General features: G+C 45.7%; 1 protein-coding gene across 5 annotated transcripts in view; it reads right to left on the bottom strand.

The window, feature by feature from the left end:
- The window catches only part of nalcn (sodium leak channel, non-selective), a 333,104-nt gene that overhangs the window by 185,373 nt on the left and 122,864 nt on the right, over positions 1-24,867 (bottom strand). For all 5 annotated transcript variants that reach the window (XM_061970749.2, XM_061970750.2, XM_072914538.1 and 2 more), the window contains 5 exons: positions 19,024-19,155; positions 17,441-17,608; positions 12,989-13,180; positions 6,657-6,794; positions 822-896 (listed from right to left, as the gene is read on the bottom strand). In XM_061970749.2, coding sequence (XP_061826733.1) covers positions 822-896; positions 6,657-6,794; positions 12,989-13,180; positions 17,441-17,608; positions 19,024-19,155 — 705 coding nt within the window. The remainder of the gene's footprint in view (positions 1-821; positions 897-6,656; positions 6,795-12,988; positions 13,181-17,440; positions 17,609-19,023; positions 19,156-24,867) is intronic.

Raw genomic sequence — 24,867 nt, 5'->3', positions numbered from 1 at the left:
ATCTCCTCCCCAACCCGGAGATGGCACTCCACCCTTTTCCGGGCGAGAACCATGGACTCGGACTTGGAGGTGCTGATTCTCATCCCAGTCGCTTCACACTCGGCTGCGAACCGATCCAGTGAGAGCTGAAGATCCTGGCCAGATGAAGCCATCAGGACCACATCATCTGCAAAAAGCAGAGACCTAATCCTGCAGCCACCAAACCAGATCCCCTCAACGCCTTGACTGCGCCCAGAAATTCTGTCCATAAAGGTTATGAACAGAATGGGTGACAAAGGGCAGCCTTGGCGGAGTCCAACCCTCACTGGAAACGTGTCCGACTTACTACCGGCAATGCGGAACAAGCTCTGACACTGATCATACAGGGAGCGGACTGCCACAATCAGACAGTCCGATACCCCATACTCTCTGAGCACTCCCCTAAAATGCTTGAGATAAGAAAGGTCAAAAGTCATTTTTCCAGCAACATTCTCTAATGACAGCACTTTTCCAGTTAATCTGAGAGATGGCAATAATCTGCAGAGGAGCCAATAAGTGTCTTATTGAAGTTTGCTTGTTGAGCTTGTTGTGTGCGAATGCACTCCTTACTACTTATTAGCTCTGCCCACTTGCTCAACCCTCTGGAGGGGAAGTACAGTACAGTACAGTACAGTATAGAGGTGAGAGCAGCTCGGCCCACACGTGGATACATTATTCAGGTCCGTCAGTGTTGCCAAGTTGGCACCAGAAAAAAACACTCGGCTCTTGAATAAAATATTGCGACGAGCAGGGGAATGACAGGTGGTCAAATTGAGAGAACACATAAGAAATGAGTCTCCTACCTGTTTGAGCTTCTTCAAGTCCTCATCCAGCTCCAGATTATCCAATATGACGGCCACAAAAAGACTGAGAAGAATCTAGAAGGCCACAGAAAAGGGAGGAATGAACACATTTGATTATTCCCAGGGAATTTGAGACTTTAGCATCTTTAGCCTCTGTAATTGTATTAGCCACTTGTTGAGTCCTAAAATACGTCCTGTTCGTCTGGGATGGAGAGGTGTGAGTCATGTTTTTACCCATTTTGAGAAGACCAAACCCTAAAATGTCAGCACTTCTCACGTCTGCTGCTGATTAAAGCTTGAGGAGGGGGGCATTAAATAACTAACTCAATTCAAATCAAATCAAATCAAATCAACTTTATTTATAAAGCACATTTAAAATTTACCACAGGGGTAGCCAAAGTGCTGTACAATGGACAGGTTAAAAGATAAAACGAGTACAGAGCAAACAACACAACACAAACAGAACACGATAAAAAAATAAAAAAATAAAAATAGAATAAATAAAAACATAAAAACAGGTTCACAGCAGGTGTATTATGGGGCGCCGTTGCAGGATGGATATCACTCAGTGTTAAAAGCCATGGAATAAAGGTATGTTTTTAAGAGAGATTTAAAAACAGGAAGAGAGGAGGCTTGTCTAACACTCAGAGGTAGGTCGTTCCAGAGCTTGGGAGCAGCAATGGCGAAAGCTCTGTCACCTCTAAGCTTCAGCCTTGTGTCAGGGACCGTCAACACCAGCTGATCGGCTGATCTTAAGGATCGGGTGGGGCAGTAAGGCTGAAGGAGGTCGGAGAGATAGGTTGGCGCGAGGTTGTTTAGACATTTAAAAACAAATAAAAGGAGTTTAAAATTGATTCGATAACGCACAGGGAGCCAGTGAAGGGACGCTAAAATAGGGGTGATGTGCTCACGTCTGCGGGTCTGTGTTAGCAGACGAGCAGCAGAGTTCTGCACGAGCTGCAGGCGGGCGAGAGAGGCCTGGCTAATGCCTACATACAGGGCGTTGCAGTAGTCAAGACGAGTCGAGATAAAAGCGTGGATTAATTTCTCAAGATCATGTCTTGACAGAAGCGGTTTCACTTTCGCTATTTGGCGTAATTGATAAAAGATTTTTTGAACGACGCTGCTGATTTGTTTTTCGAATTTAAAATCTGAGTCGAACTTTACCCCCAGGTTTGTGACACAGTCGCTGAAATACGGGGTCAGAGTGCCGAGGTCAACGTTGGGGGAGGGAGAGCGACTTGGACCGAACAACATAACTTCTGTTTTGTCTTCATTTAGGCTCAGGAAGTTAGCTGAAAGCCAGACTTTGATGTCGTGCAGGCAGTCAATAAGACGTTGAACCGTGTTATTTTGTGCCATGGGAAAATAAATCTGGCAATCATCGGCGTAAAAATGAAATGCAATACTGTACTTCCTAAAAATAGAACCAAGGGGGAGAAGGTAAAGCGCAAATAAAATTGGGGCAAGGATTGAGCCCTGGGGGACCCCATGTGGTAAAGGAGCTGTGGAAGACATAAAACTGTCTACTTTTACACAAAAACTCCTGTCGGTTAGGTACGACCGGAACCAGTTGAGGGTGGCGCCCTTAATGCCCACACAGTTCTCAAGACGAGTGATTAAGGTGGCGTGGTCGACGGTGTCGAACGCAGAAATTCATTATGATAAAAACAAACCTGCTTTAACTGTTTAGCTGTATTTCGTCTTGGCTGATTGAAAAGACACACTTTACCAAACATGGTTCCTTTCAGAATAAGGTGAAAGAAAAACCAACATCCTCTGCAGTGGACATTTGTTTTTGGTCTATTTTTTTTTGTCAGTTACCGTATTTTTCGGACTATAAGTGGCAGTTTTTTTCATAGTTTGGCCAGGGGTGCGACTTATACTCAGGAGCGACTTACAGGTAAAAGCCAGTAAATTAGAATATTTTGAAAAACTTGATTTATTTCAGTAATTGCATTCAAAAGGTGTAACTTGTACATTATATTTATTCATTGCACACAGACTGATGCATTCAAATGTTTATTTCATTTAATTTTGATGATTTGAAGTGGCAACAAATGAAAATCCAAAATTCCGTGTGTCACAAAATTAGAATATTGTGTAAGGCTAATACAAAAAAGGGATTTTTAGAAATGTTGGCCAACTGAAAAGTATGAAAATGAAAAATATGAGCATGTACAATACTCAATACTTGGTTGGAGCTCCTTTTGCCTCAATTACTGCGTTAATGCGGCGTGGCATGGAGTCGATGAGTTTCTGGCACTGCTCAGGTGTTATGAGAGCCCAGGTTGCTCTGATAGTGGCCTTCAACTCTTCTGCGTTTTTGGGTCTGGCATTCTGCATCTTCCTTTTCACAATACCCCACAGATTTTCTATGGGGCTAAGGTCAGGGGAGTTGGCGGGCCAATTTAGAACAGAAATACCATGGTCCGTAAACCAGGCACGGGTAGATTTTGCACTGTGTGCAGGCGCCAAGTCCTGTTGGAACTTGAAATCTCCATCTCCATAGAGCAGGTCAGCAGCAGGAAGCATGAAGTGCTCTAAAACCTGCTGGTAGACGGCTGCGTTGACCCTGGATCTCAGGAAACAGAGTGGACCGACACCAGCAGATGACATGGCACCCCAAACCATCACTGATGGTGGAAACTTTACACTAGACTTCAGGCAACGTGGATCCTCTGCCTCTCCTGTCTTCCTCCAGACTCTGGGACCTCGATTTCCAAAGGAAATGCAAAATTTGCATGGTTGGGTGATGGTTTGGGGTGCCATGTCATCTGCTGGTGTCGGTCCACTCTGTTTCCTGAGATCCAGGGTCAACGCAGCCATCTACCAGCAAGTTTTAGAGCACTTCATGCTTCCTGCTGCTGACCTGCTCTATGGAGATGGAGATTTCAAGTTCCAACAGGAATTGGCGCCTGCACACAGCGCAAAATCTACCCGTGCCTGGTTTACGGACCATGGTATTTCTGTTCTAAATTGGCCCGCCAACTCCCCTGACCTTAGCCCCATAGAAAATCTGTGGGGTATTGTGAAAAGGAAGATGCAGAATGCCAGACCCAAAAACGCAGAAGAGTTGAAGGCCACTATCAGAGCAACCTGGGCTCTCATAACACCTGAGCAGTGCCAGAAACTCATCGACTCCATGCCACGCCGCATTAACGCAGTAATTGAGGCAAAAGGAGCTCCAACCAAGTATTGAGTATTGTACATGCTCATATTTTTCATTTTCATACTTTTCAGTTGGCCAACATTTCTAAAAATCCCTTTTTTGTATTAGCCTTACACAATATTCTAATTTTGTGACACACGGAATTTTGGATTTTCATTTGTTGCCACTTCAAATCATCAAAATTAAATGAAATAAACATTTGAATGCATCAGTCTGTGTGCAATGAATAAATATAATGTACAAGTTACACCTTTTGAATGCAATTACTGAAATAAATCAAGTTTTTCAAAATATTCTAATTTACTGGCTTTTACCTGTATGTGTGAAATGATTAACACATTATAATATTATTGATCTCATTCACGTAAGAGACTAGACCAGGGGTCGGCAACCTTTACCAGTCAAAGAGCCATTTTGACCAGTTTCACAAATTAAAGATAACAATGAGAGCCACAAAAAATGTTTGAAATTTAAAACGAAATAACACTGCATAAAAAGTTTTTTTTTGCTTTGTGCTATGTATAAAACAGGGGTCTCACTCGCTGCCCATACTTTACTATGGAATTTAAATGCTGGTGCGGCATGCGGGTTTTATATGAATGGCGCTTGTCAGCGTGCATGATCAACCACACGTTATGTGGGGCTCCCGCTTGCTGACGTAGGTGACAGCAAGGCATACTTGGTCAACAACCACACAGGTAACACTGACGGTGGCGTTATAAAAAAAAAAAAAAACTTTAACACTCTTACTAATAATGCGCCACACTGTGAACCCACACCAAACAAGAATGACAAACACATTTCGGGAGAACATCTGCACCGTAACACAACATAAACACAACAGGACAAATACCCAGAATCCCATGCAGCCCTAACTCTTCCGGGCTACATTATACACCCCCGCTACCAAACCCCGCCCACCTCAACCGACGCACAGAGGGGAGCGGGGGGTTGATATGTGAGGGAGCAGGGTTGGGGTGGGGGCGGGGTTTGGTGGTAGCAGGGGTGTATAATGTAGCCCGGGAGAGTCAGGGCTGCATGGGATTCTGGGTATTTGTTCTGTTGTGTTTATGTTGTGTTAAGGTGCAGATGTTCTCCCGAAATGTGTTCGTCATTCTTGTTTGGTTTTGGTTCAAAGTGTGCCGCATTATTAGTAAGAGTGTTAAAGTTGTTTTATATGGTCACCGTCAGTGTAACCTGTGTGGCTGTTGACCAAGTATGCCTTGCTGTCACGTATTTATGCAAGCGGAATGACGCATTCTGCAAAATAAGGAGTTGGGTTGGCACTCTGTTACTGCAGCTTGAAGAGGGCGCCAAATGCTATACCATCATGGCACGCCCTTATTATAACTGTAAGGGTGAAAATCGGAGAATATTAATCCCGGAAATTTACTGCGAGACGCTTTGAAATCCTGAAGTCTCCCGGGAAAATCGGGGGGTCGGTAAGTAAGCTGCCGAGCCGCATCAGAGTGATCAAAGAGCCGCATGCGGCTCCGGAGCCGCGGGTTGCCGACCCCTGGACTAGACGTATAAGATTTCATGGGATTTAGCGATTAGGAGTGACAGATTGTTTGGTAAACGTATAGCATGTTCTATATGTTATAGTTATTTGAATGACTCTTACCATAATATGTTACGTTAACATACCAGTTGCTTATTTATGCCTCATATAACGTACACTTATTCAGCCTGTTGTTCACTATTCTTGATTTATTTTAAATTGCCTATTCTTGCTGTTGGCTTTTATCAAATACATTTCCCCAAAAAATGCGACTTATACTCCAGTGCGACTTATATATGTTTTTTTCCTTCTTTATTATGCATTTTCGGCCGGTGCGACTTATAGTCCGAAAAATACGGTACTCATTAAGGAAAATACAAAACCCGTTTCCATATGAGTTGGGAAATTATGTTAGATGTAAATATAAACGGAATACAATGATTTGCAAATCATTTTCAACCCATATTCAGTTGAAAATGCTACAAAGACAACATATTTCATGTTCAAACTGATATAAATTTTTTTTGTGCAAATAATCATTAACTTTAGAATTTGATGCCAGCAACACGTGACAAAGAAGTTGGGAAAGTTGGCAATAAATACTGATAAAGTTGAGGAATGCTCATCTAACACTTATTTGGAACATCCCACAGGTGAACAGGCTAATTGGGAACAGGTGGGTGCCATGATTGGGTATAAAAGTAGATTCCATGAAATGCTCAGTCATTCACAAACAAGGATGGCGCGAGGGTCACCAGTTTGTCAACAAATGCGTGAGCAAATTGTTGAACAGTTTAAGAAAAACCTTTCTCAACCAGCTATTGCAAGGAATTTAGGGATTTCACCATCTACGCTCCGCAACGAGAGGTGATTTTTTTTCTTTCTTTTTTTCTTGTGCGGCCCGTTACCGGTCTGCGGACCGATTGGGGACCACTGGTGTAGAGGACAGTTAAAAAATAAAAATGTCGGTTCGCTACACATCTTAAAATAAGGATTTTTGTATTGGGCATGTGGAAATGTAAAAAGTGGATACAGTACACAATAGTGCTTAATAGAGCTACACACTTGTGGAGATAAGCATGGACAAACAGCCCATTAGCACTAGAGCTACAGACACACAACATGACGGGTATAAAATAAACTCGTCCATGAAGATTCTCACCAGGGTAGCAAACAGATGGTAAAGGATGAAGTAAATGGCAACTACTGGAGCCCACATGTGACCCACTGCTACCAGGGTCTGGTCCATGACATCTATCCAGCCCTCCTGGGTCAAGATCTGGAACATGGACATGAATGCCTAGAAGAAAGAACAGAGAGAATGTAAGAAGGGGTTAGGAACAGGTCATAGAGTGCAACACAAGGTGAAAACGGAGGCGGATGTAATGCTTCTCCTGACCACCTCTCAGCTCTCCAAGCTGCCATGGCGAGATTTAGCAACATAATCATCTGCTGCACTTGGAGGTCAAAGGATGCCGGTACACCGAGGCACGCCTGCACTTTCTTATTCTTAGCCTCTCTCGGACTAATAACAACCTCTTCCCCTATCCACCACTCCTCTTCTTACTCCCACAGTCCAATAATTGCAAATAATGATACAAGCTACATGTCTGCCAGGAGGAGAGCAATTACAAACATGACAAACGTGTGGGCAGACGCCACGCAGAACAGGCGAGGAGATTGGAAGAATGACAGCACAATATATAGGCGGCATCTGCTCATGAGCAACTTGTGCGCATAGTAGAAATGCGCGGATAGGCAATTATTTCATCCGCAACCGCATCAGAAAGTCGTCAACCATCCGCCATCCACCCGTTCTAACATTTGATCAGAACCGCACCCGCCCGCACCCGCCCGTTGTTATATATCTAATATAGACGATGCAAGGCATTAGTGAGGTTATAAAGCTTTTGCCTGTTAAAGAAAGGAGACTGATCCAATGCATTACAGACATTCGCGTGCCACGCTGTCACGACCCAGACGCACACCAGTGCGCAATCATATGGGAGCCGCGCTGAGCGCACTTCCAAGCGCGTCTCGCTGCCGGCGACGGCCGGGTATATGGGCCCGACGCTCCAGCGCCATCCATTTTCAGGGCTAGTTGATTCGGCAGGTGGGTTGTTACACACTCCTTAGCGGGTTCCAACTTCCATGGCCACCGTCCTGCTGTCTATATCAACCAGGGTGAGCCCCACCCCTTTCGTGAGTGACCCCTGTTACGCGCCCCCGGCAACAGGGGTGGCGGGCAGGTAAGCTGCGCGGGTGGAGCGCGCGGAGTGACCCCTGTTACGAGCCCCCGGCCACGGGGGTGGCGGGCAGGTAAGCTGCTTACCTGCTGCGCGTGACGCCGGCCGCGGCGAAGGCGGACGAGGCGGGGTGTCGGTGCGGTGGGCGCGGTGGTGACCCTGGACGTGCGTCGGGCCCTTCTCGCGGATCGCCTCAGCTACGGCTCCCGGTGGGGCCCTCTCGGGGGAAGGGGCCTCGGTCCCGGACCCCGGCGAGGCGTCCCTTCTCCGCTCCGTAAAAGTGTCCATCTCTTTTTCTTTTTTTTCTTCTGTTGTGGCATATGCTGCAGGTGCCTGCTCGTTTTTCGTATGTGGGTAACAACATTTAACTATGTATATATATTTCCCAATTGGTTTAACTGCCACCCGCCTGAATCTATTTAAAATCTAATTTTTTTTTTTTTCAACCGCCCGACCCGACCCGCGGATAAAATCTAATTTTTTTGTATTTCAACCGCCCGAAAAAAGCCATTATCGGACATCCCTACTCACAAGTATAAAACTACTTTTTTTAAGTAATAATTTCTCACTTCAAGCATGTAAAAAAACAACAACAAAAAAACAATAGAAAATGGCAGCAAGGTGGAAGAGGGGTTAGTGCGTCTGGCTCACGATACGAAGGTCCCGAGTAGTCGTGAGTTCAATCCCGGCCTCGGGATCTTTCTGTGTGGAGTTTGCATGTTCTCCCCGTGAATGCGTGGGTTCCCTCCGGATACTCCGGCTTCCTCCCACCTCCAAAGACATGCACCTGGGGATAGGTTGACTGGCAAAACTAAATTGGCCCTAGTGTGTGAGGTGGCGACTTGTCCAGGGTGTACCGTGCCTTCCGCCCGATTGTAGCTGAGTTAGGCTCCAGCGACCCCGAAGGGAATAAGCGGTAGAAAATGGATTGATGGATGGACAATAGAAAACACGTACTCATATAGTAGGACAGTTGGCACAGAACAGTAAACTGACAGTTAATATTTAAACATTTAACATTTCTAACAATTTTGAACAGAAATAGTTCATGCACATTCAGATAAATTCCTCAAAATTACAATTAAAATTTTTTTGGCTGGGGGCCGTGCTGTATATATGCGCACTAATTGACTGAAAGAGCACACACTTGGCGCGATGATGTCATGTTATCCATGGAAAAATGCATTCTTAGACAATATGATTTGCCTGAGCGGCTAGGAGACCCCGAGAGTAACAAGCGCTTGCCTTGTTGCCTTTCCATTAAGAACAATAAATGAGTTTTTAGTATAAGTTTGCTGGTTTCAAGAAATGTAATATCATTATGTCAAGATAATGGCACTAGCATTTACTTCATTCAAGAAAATTTTTCAACATATTGAGCAAAAAGGTCTCTTTTTTTTCTACCAAGAAAAGTGCACTTGTTATTAGTGAGAATATACTTATTTTAAGCTATTTTTGGGTTCATTGAGGTTAGCTAATTAGGGCCCGCAATGGGACATAAGGACCTATTGTTATTGTAAGGTTTTATTATTCTTTCTTTCTTTCTTCTTCCGCCGCCTCTTTGAGCACTAATTTGACCCACTTAACATGCTTCAAAACTCACCATATTTGACCCACACATCAGGACCTGCGAAAATTGCCTTTTAATAAAAAAACCGATCCCCAAAACTCAAAATTGCGCTCTAGCGCCTCCTAGGAAGAAGAAAAAACTACGCTGCCTGTACCTCCCACTAGGAAGGTCGGAGAGACGAGAAACAAAAACCTTTATGTAGGTCTGACTTAGATCTACATTTCATAATTGTATATCCTCGGGCTAAAATCAACAGGAAGTTGGCAATTCCCCCTTCAAGACAAAAAAGTACTAAAAACAGTCACTTTTGCCTCTTTGAGCTGTAATTTGACCCCCTTAACACGCTTCAAAACTCACCGAACCCAACGCACACATCAGGACTGGCAAAAATTGCGATCTAATGAAAAAACCTAACCCCAAATCTAAAAATTGTGCTCTACAGCAATTTTTTAATAAAACGCACAAAAAACTGCTCCTTGGATGAAAAATATGACAAAAATGCCTGTAACTCCCACTGGGAAGGTCGGAGAGACATGAAACGAAAACCTCTCCGTAGGTCTCACTTAGACCTACATTTTATAAATTGACAACCCCCAGCAAAAATCTACAGGAAGTTTGCTATTCCCCCTTCAACACAACATTTTTGTAAAAACCGGTCACCTTTCTTCAAACATTATCTCCTCTGAGCGCGTTTGTCGTTTCGGCGTCAAACTAACACAGGAGAGAGATTGAACCCTTCTGATTAAAAGTTGGCGAAAGAGTTTTGATACCGGCTCCGGTTTTGATTTTATGACCCTTCAACGAACTGCTGCGCTGATGCTGCTGTTTTTTCAAGATGGCTGCTTAAAAGCAGGAAGCACCAGCGTGCCCACACAATGCAGACAAGGTAGGTACACTAGACAAAAGTCTTGGGACACTTCAGACTAAAAGTAGACTAAAGTATTGGGACACTTATGACTACCACTGGACAAAAGTATTGGGACACTTAGGACGAAAACTGGACAAAAGTATTGGGACACTTGGGACTACAACTTGACAAAAGTAATGGGACACTTATGACTACCACTGGACAAAAGTATTGGGACACTTATGACGAAAACTGGACAAAAGTATTGGGACACTTAGGACTAAACGTAGACAAAAGTATTGGGACACTTAGGACTAAAACTTGACAAAAGTTTTGGGACACTTAGGACTAAAACTGAATAAAAGTATTGGGACACTTAGGATTAAAACTTGACAACAGTATTGGGACACTTAGGACTAAAACTTGACATAAGTATTGGGACACTTAGGATTAAAACTTGACAACAGTATTGGGACACATAGGACTAAAACTTGACATGAGTATTGGGAAACTTCGGACTACCACGGGACAAAAGTATTGGGACACTTGGGACGTAAACACTTAGGACTAAAACTGGACAAAAGTATTTGGACACTTGGGACGTAAACTGGACAAAAGTATTGGGACACTTGGGATGAAAACTGGACAAAAGTATTGGGACACTTAGGATTACAACTGGACAAAAGTATTGGGACACTTCGGACTACCACTAGACAAAAGTATTGGGACACTTAGGACTAAAACTGGACAAAAGTATTGGGACACTTAGGACTACCACTGGACACACGTATTGGGACACCTACACTGGACAAAAGTATTGGGACACTTAGGATTAAAACTTGACAACAGTATTGGGACACTTAGGACTAAAACTTGACATAAGTATTGGGAAACTTAGGAATACCACTGAACAAAAGTATTGGGACACTTCGGACTAAACGTAGACAAAAGTATTGGGACACTTAGGACTAAAACTTGACAAAAGTTTTGGGACACTTAGGGCTAAAACTGGACAAAAGTATTGGGACACTTAGGATTAAAACTTGACAACAGTATTGGGACACTTAGGACTAAAACTTGACATAAGTATTGGGAAACTTCGGACTACCACGGGACAAAAGTATTGGGACACTTGGGACGTAAACACTTAGGACTAAAACTGGACAAAAGTATTTGGACACTTGGGACGTAAACTGGACAAAAGTATTGGGACACTTGGGATGAAAACTGGACAAAAGTATTGGGACACTTGGGATGAAAACTGGACAAAAGTATTGGGACACTTAGGATTACAACTGGACAAAAGTATTGGGACACTTCGGACTACCACTAGACAAAAGTATTGGGACACTTAGGACTAAAACTGGACAAAAGTATTGGGACACTTAGGACTACCACTGGACACACGTATTGGGACACCTACACTGGACAAAAGTATTGGGACACTTAGGACTACAACTTGCCAAAAGTATTGGGACACTTGGGACTAAAACTGGACAAAAGTATTGGGACACTTAGGACTAGCACCTGCCAAATACGCGGGCCCGACCAACGCTGCTTGCAGCTTTAATTTTAAATTGCCTTTCAAATGTCTATTCTTGATGTTGTGTTTTATCAAATACATTTCCCCAAAAAATGCAACTTATACTCCAGTGCGACTTATACCGTATTTTCCGCACTATAAGGCGCACCTAAAAACCACAAATTTTCTCAAAAGCTGACAGTGCGCCTTATAACCCGGTGCGCTTTATATATGGATTAATATTAAGATTCATTTTCATAAAGTTTCGGTCTCGCAACTACGGTAAACAGCCGCCATCTTTTTTCCCCGTAGAAGAGGAAGTGCTTCTTCTTCTACGCAAGCAACCGCCAAGGTAAGCACCCGCCCCCATAGAACAGGAAGCGCTTCTTCTTCTACTGTAAGCAACCACCCGCCCGCGTAGAAGAAGAAGAAGCGCGCGGATATTACGTTTCATTTCCTTTGTGTGTTTACATCTGTAAAGACCACAAAATGGCTCCTACTAAGTGACAGGTTTCCGGTTCATGAAAAGACGCAATCTCTCCATCCGCACACGGACTACTATTTCACAGCAACTGCCTAAAGACTTTCAAGAAAAGCTGGCTACTTTCCGTGCATATTGTAAAAACAAGATAGCTGAAAAAAAGATCCGGCCAGAGAACATTATCAACATGGACGAGGTTCCACTGACTTTTGATATTCCTGTGAACCGCACTGTGGATACAACGGGAGCACGTACGGTGAATATTCGCACCACAGGGAATGAGAAGTCATCCTTCACTGTGGTTCTAGCTTGCCATGCTAATGGCCAGAAACTTCCACCCATGGTGATATTCAAAAGGAAGACCTTGCCAAAAGAGACCTTTCCAGCCGGCGTCATCATAAAAGCTAACTCGAAGGGATGGATGGATGAAGAAAAGATGAGCGAGTGCTTAAGGTAAGTTTACGCGAAGAGGCCGGGTGGCTTTTTTCACGCAGCTCCGTCCATGTTGATATACGACTCCATGCGCGCCCACATCACGCTGGTTTTTAATATATTATTAAAGTTTGACTGACCTATCTGACTGTTTTTTTGACATTCCTTTAGCGCAGTTAGATGCGGCTTATAACCCAGGGCGCCTTATGGTGCGGAAAATACGGTATATGTTTTTTTCCTTCTTTATTATGCATTTTCGGCCGGTGCGACTTATACTCCGGAGCGACTTATACTCCGAAAAATACGGTAATGACAAAAAATGGTCAACGAAAGAAAAAATACTTCAGAAGCATGCCTTTTACCTTCTGCTGTGGTACATTAAGGGCGGTTTCTTACCCTGGGGAACGTGGTAAAGCGGTCCAGTTCTTCCACGAAGCAGAACATCTGCAAGCTGATGGCTGACATGACGATGAGGAGGCTGGCTGTGAACACCACCAGGCTGCCTAACTTTTTGCCCGGTCCAAATATCTTGTAGACAAAGTCCTCCAAGGCGGGAGAGATCTTGATCAAGCGCACCACTCGAAGGACCTTGGATGGCAGAGAAGAATATGCATATAGTTGATTGATTGTCACAATGATTGGACATGTCCCTTCCTCGATTATGATGCATGAAATGTGTAATATCATCTCCAGCTGTTTTCTTGGATGGATGCAAAGTGGATGCATTTGGAATGGGATTAGTGTAATATGGCAGATAAACTGTGCTTTCCTTGCTGCCACTGACAACCGATAAATGACACTCAGACAATGGCGTCCCTGTCATCCCGCCAGCACGATTCTGGGCTCTTGCAAGACAAGGAAATGGTTTGCATGGAATCTAATAGCGTGATGTAACACATCCTCGCTGTCACAGACATCCGTTTCAAGCGGTATTGGCTCGGTGTGTCAACCGCCCAACTTGAAAGGTCCGAGAATCAGCCATGCCTTTTCTGAATGAATCAAATTGACTGGGCTGTTGATTCACGCCGCTACTGAAGTCATTACAATTCTGAACACGCAAGAGAGCGGTTGAGGGCTCCATTGGCTGATTACAAATCATTCGAAGCCGTGTCAAAGCCGATAAGTGAGGCTGGAGAAGCATGTGACGTTTTGTTCCGACGACAACTAATGAAAAAAACACACTTTTTAGGGGGAAATGATTGTATTGCTGAGCATGTTCACCTGTTTTAAGATGAATCAATTGTGACTAAATGTCAGCATGTCACACTTGGGACCGAGCTGCGTAACAAAGAGGTGGATGAGACTTTCATTCATTCATAGTTATTGGAGAAACTTGACTTTGACATTAAGATTTTATGAGGGCACTTTGCAAAGTTTTCAACCAGATTGCTCAAAGACATCCCTGTTTAGAAGAATCAGAAGAATCAGCTTTATTGTCATTACGCAAGGTAACGAGATTGAGGCCATTCCATACAGTGCGATGTGTGCATGCTAGAAAAACAATGTGCAAATATATAGAAATATAAAAAATGTAGAAGTGCAATGAATATGGTGTGAAATGAATATATACATGAAAAAACAAAACAAAAACAGGGTGGTTGGTGGAATGGGTTATTGCACCGAAGAGAAGGCAGTTATGAGGGACAATGGGGCAGTCCGTTCAGGATGGTTATGGCCCTGGGGAAGAAGCTGTTCTTTAGCCTGTTTGTTTTGGTTTTAATGCACCTGTAGCGCTTCCCAGAGGGCAGCAGGTGGAACAGGTCAGAGCCAGGGTGGGTGCTGTCCTTGATGATGGCACTGGCTCTGTTGAGGCAGCGGGAGGTGTAGATGTCCGTCAGAGAGGGGGGAGGGCGGCCGATGATCTTCTGAGCCGTCTTGACCACTCTTTGCAGCCTCTCCCTGTCTGCTGCAGTGCAGCTGCCGTACCATACCGTAATACAGTAGGTCAGCAGGCTCTCGATGGACGCGCGGTAGAAGGTCAGCAGCAGGTCAGGCTTCAGGTTGTACTTCCCGAGGACTCTAAGGAAGTGTAGCCGCTGCTGAGCCTTCTTGATGATTGATGTGGTGTTGACTGTCCAGGAGAAGTCATTAGAGATGTGGACTCCAAGGTACCTGAAGGTGTGGACCCTCTCTACACGCTCGCCGTTGATGTAGAGGGGGGCAGGGTCGGTGATGCTCCTCCTGAAGTCGACGATGATCTCTCTGGTCTTGCTGGTGTTGAGAGCGAGGTTGTTCTCCGAAGACCAGGCCGTCAGCTTCAGGACCTCCTCTCTGTAGGCAGCCTCGTCACCCCTGGAGATGAGCCCGACCACTGTGGTATCGTCGGCGAACTTGACGGTAAGGTTGTCACTGTGGGCCGGACTGCAGTCATGGGTGTAAAGGCAGTAGAGGAGGGGGCTCAGCACACAGCCCTGTGGGGAGCCGATGCTCAGCCTGCGGGAGGATGAGAGGTGCGGGCCAAGTCTCACATTCTGGGGTCGGTCCGTTAGGAAGTCCCTTATCCAGGCGTTTGTGAGAGGGGGGAGGCCAAGAGTGTCCAGTTTATTGCAGAGTCTGTCCGGGATTATTGTATTGAAGGCAGAGCTATATATCGCCCTTCACATTTTTGCAAGCATTTTTATGACAGTACACCTTTTTAAAGGACAATACTAAAAAATTACACAGTGGAGCAGTCAGTGTGGAAGCTTGTATAGCAGTGTAGATCAACTTAATATTGTCTAAATAGCTGATAACACAAGTGGCGAGCAAGAGATTTGTGTCTTGCCTAAAGTCAAGCATGGTGGTAGCATGCATGAGTGCTGCAGGCACTGGGGAGCTCTGGTTCACGGAAGAAAAACATGACTTCCAACATGTACAGTGACATTCTGAAGTAGGGATGTATACGGAGTATCCATCCATCCATCTTCTTCCGCTTATCCAAGGTCGGGTCGCGGGGGCAGCAGCCTAAGCAGGGAAGCCCAGACTTCCCTCTCCCCAGCCACTTCGTCCAGCTCTTCCTGTGGGACCCCGAGGCGTTCCCAGGCCAGCCGGGAGACATAGTCTTCCCAACGTGTCCTGGGTCTTCCCCGTGGCCTCCTACCGGTCGGACGTGCCCTAAACACGTTCGGCGTTCGAGTGGCATCCTGACCAGATGCCCGAACCACCTCATCTGGCTCCTCTCCATGTGGAGGAGCAGCGGCTTTACTTTGAGCTCCCCCCGGATGGCAGAGCTTCTCACCCTATCTCTAAGGGAGAGACCCGCCACCCGGCGGAGGAAACTCATTTGGGCCGCTTGTACCCGTGATCTTGTCCTTTCGGTCATGACCCAAAGCTCATGACCATAGGTGAGGATGGGAACGTAGATCGACCGGTAAATTGAGAGCTTTGCCTTCCGGCTCAGCTCCTTCTTCACCACAACGGATCGATACAGTGTCCGCATTACTGAAGACGCCGCACCGATCCGCCTGTCGATCTCACGATCCACTCTTCCCCCACTCGTGAACAAGACTCCGAGGTACTTGAACTCCTCCACTTGGGGCAAGATCTCCTCCCCAACCCGGAGATGGCACTCCACCCTTTTCCGGGCGAGAACCATGGACTCGGACTTGGAGGTGCTGATTCTCATCCCAGTCGCTTCTATTGTTTCCTAATTTGGTCGGTCTAGAGCAGGGGTCGGCAACCTTTACCAGTCAAAGAGCCATTTTGACCAGTTTCACAAATTATAGAAAACAATGGGAGCCGCAAAAATTTTTGAAATTTTAAATGAAATAACACTGCATACAAAGTTTTTTTTTGATGCTTTGTGCTATGTATAAACCATGGGTCTCAGACACGATGCCCACACCTTTTTATGGAATTTTTAACCTGGTGCGGCACACGGGTTTTAACTGAAAAGCGGTTGTCAGCGTCGTGCGTGCCGTGATGGTACAGCATATAGCGCCCACTACAATCAACGTGCCTGATCAGCCACATGTTGAATGGGGCTTCCGCATGTTCACGTAAGTGACAGCAAGGCATACTTGGTCAACAACCACACAGGTTACACTGACACTCGCGGTATAAAAAAAACTTTAACACTCTTACTAATAATGCGCCACACTGTGAACCCACACCAAACAAGAATGACAAACACATTTCGGGAGAACATCTGCACCGTAACACAACATAAACACAACAGGACAAATACCCAGAATCCCATGCAGCCCTAACTCTTCCGGGATACATTATACACCCCCGTTACCAAACCCTGCCCACCTCAACCGACGCACAGAGAGGGGGGGTGGGTTGATGTGTGAGGGAGCAGGCTTGGGGTGGGGGCGAGGTTTGGTGGTAGCAGGGGTGTATAATGTAGCCCGGAAGAGTCAGGGCTGCATGATACAGGCATTGCTCTTGGGCTAATCTTGTCATCTTTGGGGTGTCTGACAATGTATTAAAGCACAAGGCGATGCACACACATGCAGCTATTTTTAAAGCTATTATAACATGCTGCTTGAGAATATGCATTACAAGAGCGGATGGCAGCTTTTGAGAGCGAGCCAGAGTGTGTCGAGGGCAGCTTGTATGGTCAGGGTTCATTAAAGACCCATCAAGGAGACCTTTCTCTGTCTTCCAATTGTCCACAGGCGCACCAACAACAAGGTCACAGGGTTAAGAGCAAAGCAATAATGCACTCTTCCCTGTAAAGCTACCTGTTCACCCAAGCTATATGCCTGAAACCATCTGTATGAATCTAAATCACATGAACGGACGGAGCTAAACAAAGGCACACGATGAGTCACCTCTGGAGAGAACAACAGCATCACACATTATTACTCCTGTTGACAAAACGAGGGGGAACACTGACACATTATGTTAGCACTGAACTCCAACCTGGAAGTAGGTGAACTGGGAATGGTAGAGGTCGGGGTAGATGTGCAGGGTGGTGCCCACTACCAGCAGCAGTTCAAACTTGTGCAGGGAGGAGCTGATGTAGCCTGTGAAGCCCAGACACCATATCTTCAGTAGAGCCTCCAGGTCAAACAGAACAGTGAAGGCCACCTGGGATGGAGACAAGATACAAACGTTACTTTCTATAATAATACTAACCTCTAATAGAGTTTCATTTATTGTTACACTTTGTGACTAATTAATCAATGTAAAAAAAAAAGGTAACCAAAAAAAATGGAAACGTAAACAACTCTCTGTATAGTTTATATCCTTTACCAATCAACACCAACCACCAGGTCTCCTTTGGTCAACAGGTTTCCCACGGTTCCTAGGGTCTCTAATTTTTGTTGTGTAAAAAAATTATATGGGCAATAATAGCTGTGGCTGTAGGCAACCTTCTCCATCCATCCATCTTCTTCCGCTTATCCGAGGTCGGGTCGCGGGGGCAGCAGCCTAAGCAGGGAAGCCCAGACTTCCCTCTCCCCAGCCACTTCGTCCAGCTCTTCCCGGGAGATCCCGAGGCGTTCCCAGGCCAGCCGGGAGACATAGTCTTCCCAACGTGTCCTGGATCTTCCCCGCGGCCTCCTACCGGTCGGACGTGCCCTAAACACCTCCCTAGGGAGGCGTTCGGGTGGCATCCTGACCAGATGCCCGAACCACCTCATCTGGCTCCTCTCGATGTGGAGGAGCAGCAGCTTTACTTTGAGCTCCCCCCGGATGGCAGAGCTTCTCACCCTATCTCTAAGGGAGAGCCCCGCCACTCAGCGGAGGAAACTCATTTCGGCCGCTTGTACCCGTGATCTTGTCCTTTCGGTCATGACCCAAAGCTCATGACCATAGGTGAGGATGGGAACGTAGATCGACCGGTAAATCGAGAGCTTTGCCTTCCGGCTCAGCTCCTTCTTCACCACAACGGATCGATACAGCGTCCGCATTACTGAAGACGCCGCACCGATCCGCCTGTCGATCTCACGATCCACTCTTCCCTCACTCGTGAACAAGACTCCGAGGTACTTGAACTCCTCTACTTGGGGCAAGATCTCCTCCCCAACCCGGAGATGGCACTCCACCCTTTTTCGGGAGAGAACCATGGACTCGGACTTGGAGGTGCTGATTCCCATCCCAGTCGATTCACACTCGGCTGCGAACCGATCCAGTGAGAGCTGAAGATCTTGGCCGGAGGAAGCCATCAGGACCACATCATCTGCAAATAGCAGTGACCTAATCCTGCAGCCACCAAACCAGATCCCCTCAACGCCCTGACTGCGCCAAGAAATTCTGTCCATAAAGGTTATGAAGAGAATGGGTGACAAAGGGCAGCCTTGGCGCAGTCCAACCCTCACTGGAAACGTGTCCGACTTACTGCCGGCAATGCGGACCAAGCTCTGACACTGATTATACAGGGAGCGAACTGCCACAATAAGACAGTCCGATACCCCATACTCTCTGAGCACTCCCCACAGGACTTCCCGAGGGTACACGGTCGAATGCCTAGATTCATGTTAGTTTTAAATTGGAAATCTCACCTCCGCCAGGTAAAACTCGTCGTAGTGCCGACGGTAGTTCTCGCCCTTGTAATAGTTGCTAGCGGCAACGATCACGTCCACAGCCACCATGCTCAAGATGAACATGTGGAAGACGGAGGAGCGCATCAGTTGCTGTGGAGACAAAGCAGAGCTGTCATTCTCGTGTCTCAATCATACATTTGTACAACACACAAAAGGAAGCAGAGGCAATATTGTAGAGCAATACATACTGTATGCTGTGGTGTGCTTATAGGGAACTTTACAGGGAAGCTGAGACGACCAGCAGGCACACTGCAAGGAACGTCTAAGCAATCAGGAGCCTTTTCTCTACACAACACCCGACCCAGACAGCAAAATCAGTGTGCTATTCACACCGACGGAAACAAGAGGAGAAGGGGGCAATCACTGTGTGTTATTTCTCGTGGGACGCGCAGCGGAATTGAACGCCTACAACAACATCACAAGATGGAAACAATCAGGAGACAAATAAAATGTGATGGAGGGACGGGGGGGGAAAAAAAGGACAACGCTTCGTTCAGACAAAAGGGAGACAGTGTGTGTTGATTCGGAGACAATTTAACAGATGTGATCACGGCCTTGGATGGACTGTGTGTGTGTGTGTGTGTGTGTGTGTGTGTGTGTGTGTGGTAAGAGGGAACAGCTTGAGAGTGGGTGGACTGGCTCGTCCCCTAAAAAAAAAAAAGACTTACATGAGAGATTGGCAACCGGAAGGATTAAGACAAGTGGAGGATGAGAGGGGGACTTTGAGAAAGACAACATTACTGGGAACACAGAATCACCCCAGGAATCGGGAAAACTGCCACTAATCCACCTGGACAAACACACTCGCACACCCTCACACACACAGCAGGGTTGCCGTACATGTAATTAGGCAAAATAAAAGCCGACACACCTTAAAAATTAGTTGTTTTTTTTAGAGATGTCCGATAATGGCTTTTTTGCCAATATGCGATATTCCGGTCTATTCGGGTGTACTGGAGAGGAGGCTACGCCGGATAGTCGAACCTCGGATTCAGGAGGAAAAGTGTGGTTTTCGTCCTGGTTGTGGAACTGTGGACCAGCTCTATACTCTCGGCAGGGTCCTTGAGGGTGCATGGGAGTTTGCCCAACCAGTCTACATGTGCTTTGTGGACTTGGAGAAGGCATTCGACCGTGTCCCTCGGGAAGTCCTGTGGGGAGTTCTCAGAGAGTACGGGGTATCGGACTGTCTGATTGCGGCAGTCCGCTCCCTGTATGCTCAGTGCCAGGGCTTGGTCCGCATTGCCGGCAGTAAGTCGGACACGTTTCCAGTGAGGGTTGGACTCCGCCAAGGCTGCCCTTTGTCACCCATTCTGTTCATAACTTTTATGGACAGAATTTCTAGGCGCAGTCAAGGTGTTGAGGGGATCTGGTTTGGTGGCTGCAGGATTAGGTCTCTGCTTTTTGCAGATGATGTGGTCCTGATGGCTTCATCTGGCCAGGATCTTCAGCTCTCGCTGGATCGGTTCGCAGCCGAGTGTGAAGCGACTGGGATGAGAATCAGCACCTCCAAGTCCGAGTCCATGGTTCTCGCCCGGAAAAGGGTGGAGTGCCATCTCCGGGTTGGGGAGGAGATCTTGCCCCAAGTGGAGGAGTTCCAGTACCTCGGAGTCTTGTTCACGAGTGGGGGAAGAGTGGATGGTGAGATCGACAGGCGGATCGGTGCGGCGTCTTCAGTAATGCGGACGCTGTATCGATCCGTTGTGGTGAAGAAGGAGCTGAGCCGGAAGGCAAAGCTCTCAATTTACCGGTCGATCTACGTTCCCATCCTCACCTATGGTCATGAGCTTTGGTGTGTTTAGGGCACGTCCGACCGGTAGGAGGCCGCGGGGAAGACCCAGGACACGTTGGGAAGACTATGTCTCCCGGCTGGCCTAGGAACGCCTCGGGGTCCCACAGGAAGAGCTGGACGAAGTGGCTGGGGAGAAGGAAGTCTGGGCTTCCCTGCTTAAGCTGCTGCCCCCGCGACCCGACCTCGGATAAGCGAAAGAAGATGGATGGATGGATGGATGCGATATTCCGATATTGTCCATTTTGTTATTTGTTGTGATGCCCCGCTGCATGCATTAAACAATGTAACTTTACCATGAATTGATTAAACAAGTTGAAAAACTTATTGGGGTGTTACCATTTAGTGGTCAATTGTACGGAATATGTACTGTACTGTGCAATCTACTAATACAAGTTTCAATCAATCAATCACAAACAAGGTTTTCCAAAATAAGAGAACTCCAGTTAAGGGAAAAAATGCCAACATGGCACTGCCATATTTAGGGCCCGCATGGCCCATTGCATAAGGACTCCCTTCGGGACATAAGGACCTATTGTATTTGTAAGGTTTTATTCTTTATTCTTCCGCCGCCACATTAAACTGTAATTTGACCCACTTAACATGCTTCAAAACTCACCATATTTGACCCACACATCAGGACTTGCAAAAATTGCCTTTTTAAAAAAAAAAACGAACCACAAAACTCAAAATTGCGCTCTAGCGCCCCCTAGGAAAAAAAAAACTAGACTCCCACTAGGAAGGTCGGAGAGACATGAAACAAAAACCTCTATGTAGGTCTGACTTAGACCTACATTTCATAATAGTACATTGTCGGGCGAAAATCAACAGGAAGTTGGCAATTCCCCCTTCAAGACAAAAAAGTACTAAAAACAGTAACTTTTGCCTCTTTGAGCTGTAATTTGACCCCCTTAACACGCTTCAAAACTCACCAAACTGAACGCACACATCAGGACTGGCAAAAATTGCGATCTAATAAAAAAACCTAACCCCAAATCTCAAAATTGCGCTCTAGAGCAATTTTTGAATAAAACGGAGAAAAAACTGCTCCTCGGAAGAAAAAAATGACAAAACTGCCTGTAACTCCCACTGGGAAGGGGAACAAAAACCTCTCCGTAGGTCTCACTTAGACCTACATTTCATAAATTGACAACCCCCAGCAAAAATCAACAGGAAGTTTGCTATTCCCCCTTCAAAACATTTTTTTTGTAAAAACCGGTCACCTTCCTTCAAAAACTATCTCCTCTGAGCGCGTTTGTCGTTTCGCCTTCAAACTAACACAGGAGAGAGATTGAACCCTTGTGATTACAATGACAGAAGCGCTTTTTTTCTAACTGCTCCGGTTTTGATTTTATGACCCTTCAAAGACCCGCTGCGCTGATGCTGCTGCGCTGCTGTTTTTTTAAGATGGCTGCTTAAAAGCAGGAAGCACCAACGTGCCCACACAATGCAGACAAGGTAGGTACACTAGACAAAAGTCTTGGGACACTTCAGACTAAAAGTAGACAAAAGTATTGGGACACTTAGGACTAGCACCTGCCAAATACGCGGGCCCGACCAATGCTGCTTGCAGCTTTAATTATTATTGAAGTCACAAAGTGCATTATTTTTTTTAACATGCCTCAAAACAGCTTGGAATTTGGGACATGCTCTCCCTGAGATAATCCTGATACCCACTACAACGATGGGAAATACTATACTTTGACTTTCACAAAGTGCATTATTTATTAATTTTTTTAAACATACCTCAAAACAATAGCTACAAAAAAATGAAGGCACACAGCTTCAGTCCAGAGTATACTAGAGTATACTTGCCAACCTTGAGACCTCTGAATTCGGGAGATGGGAGGTTGGGGGGGGGGGGGGTGTTTGGTGGTAGCGTCCCGGAAGAGTTAATGCTGCAAGGGGTTCTGGGTATTTGTCCTGTTGTGTTTATGTTGTGTTATGGTGTGGATGTTCTCCCGAAATGGTTTGTTATACTGGTTTGGTGTGGGTTCACAGTGTGGCCATACTTGCCAACCCTCCCGGATTTTCCGGGAGACTCCCGAAATTCAGCGCCTCTCCCGAAAACCTCCCGGAAAAAATTTTCTCCCGAAAATCTCCCGGAATTCAGCCGGAGCTGGAGGCCACGCCCCCTCCAGCTCCATGCGGACCTGAGTCCAGTGTGCGCACACAAGGAGACGAAGCAGAAGAACGAGACCGTAGACGAAGAGCGCAGGGGAGACACTTCTCCAGGGCCGATGTATGCTCGGGGCAACACCCTTCACCTTACCCGGCAGTGGGTCTCCACAGCGGACGACTTTAGGGTGAATGATGAGTCCAGCGATTAGTTGCAAATCTTGCTTTATTGATTGCTTGCACACAGCCAATCCAACACAAAACCAACTAGTCCCTCCCCGCACTCACGCTACCCCGCTCCCTCTCTTCTCTCGCCCACACACTCACTGACGTCACTCACCTCACATGCTGTCACCTATTAAAGGGCCACACACACACATACTCTATTCTCATAACACACAGTACAGTTAGTAGAACAACTGTGTTTTCATTACTGTGTATTTGATAGGTGCCATTGCCCCGGAATTGTACTGCATTGTACTTTCAAGTACAACAATGAGTAGATGAGTGTTATGTGTGTGTATATGTGTAAATAAATGAACACTGCAATTCAAGTATTTCTTTTATTTATATTGTCGGAGGCAGATATTTACATATATTCGAATTTAAGTTGTACTTCTTTTATTTCATAGTCATATTTGAAAACAGCTCGTGTTTTCCATTTCTTCTCTTGCTGCTCTGTCTGCAAGTAAACTGTGTGTTAACCTTAAGTTCTTTGGAATGTGTTTTGACTAGCATTTGTTTTGTCTACAGAGATGGGACGAGAGAGAGGGTGGTGGGATCGGGGGGACAGACCATTTTGGGAGGCGCAATAGAATGTTCGGGGGTTAGACTGGTCTCAATCAATGTATATTGGCAAAGCTTTGAGAATATACAACAAAATACCTATTCTGTCTCTGGTGGTTTTTCAACTCAGCTTTAAGTGTCGGAAAGAACTTGGGAGCGAATTGTGACTTGAATTCCCTGGGAGGAACAACTGGTCCAAAACGCAACAATATATAAAATAAAATAAATAAATATATATATATATAGCTAGAATTCACTGAAAGTCAAGTATTTCATACATATATATATATATGTATATATATATATATATATATATATATACATATATATACATATATATATATATGTAAATAAATAATATATATATATATATATATATACATATATATATATATATATATATATATATGAAATACTCGAGTTGGTGAATTCTAGCTGTAAATATACTCCTCCCCTCGTAACCACGCCCCCCGCCCCAACCACGCCCCGCCACGCCCCCATCCCCCGAAATCGGAGGTCTCAAGGTTGGCAAGTATGATGGCGCATATTTGTAACAGTGTTAAAGTTGTTCATACGGCCACCCTCAGTGTGACCTGTATAGATATCGATCAAGTATGCGTTGCATTCACTTATGTGTGTGTAAAAGCCGCATATATTATGTGACTGGGCCGGCACGCTGTTTGAATGGAGGAAAAGCGGACGTGACGACAGGTTGTAGAGGACGCTGAAGGCAGTGCCTTCAAGGCACACCCCCAATATTGTTGTCCGGGTGGAAATCGAGAGAAATTCGGGAGAATGGTTGGCCCGGGAGGTTTTTGGGAGGGGCACTGACATTCGGGAGTCTCCCGGGAAAATCGGGAGGTTGAAACCGATACCGATAATTTCCAATATTACATTTTTCAAGCATTTATCGGCCGATATCGGACATCTCTAGTTTTTTTATGTGAAAACAAATGTAAGTAATGTAATGTATGAATGACAGACCATTGCATCATTCATCCAGTGCTGCACACATGTTTCTGGATTCTGAATCATGGGGAAGGCAAAATAATTGTCAAAGGATCTGCGAGAAAAGGTAATTGAACTGCATAAAACAGGAAAGGGGTATAAAA

This window comes from Nerophis lumbriciformis, linkage group LG13 (genome assembly GCF_033978685.3).
Source record: "Nerophis lumbriciformis linkage group LG13, RoL_Nlum_v2.1, whole genome shotgun sequence".
Classification (NCBI taxonomy): domain Eukaryota; kingdom Metazoa; phylum Chordata; class Actinopteri; order Syngnathiformes; family Syngnathidae; genus Nerophis; species Nerophis lumbriciformis.
This window is presented reverse-complemented; position numbering and strand designations above follow the sequence as displayed.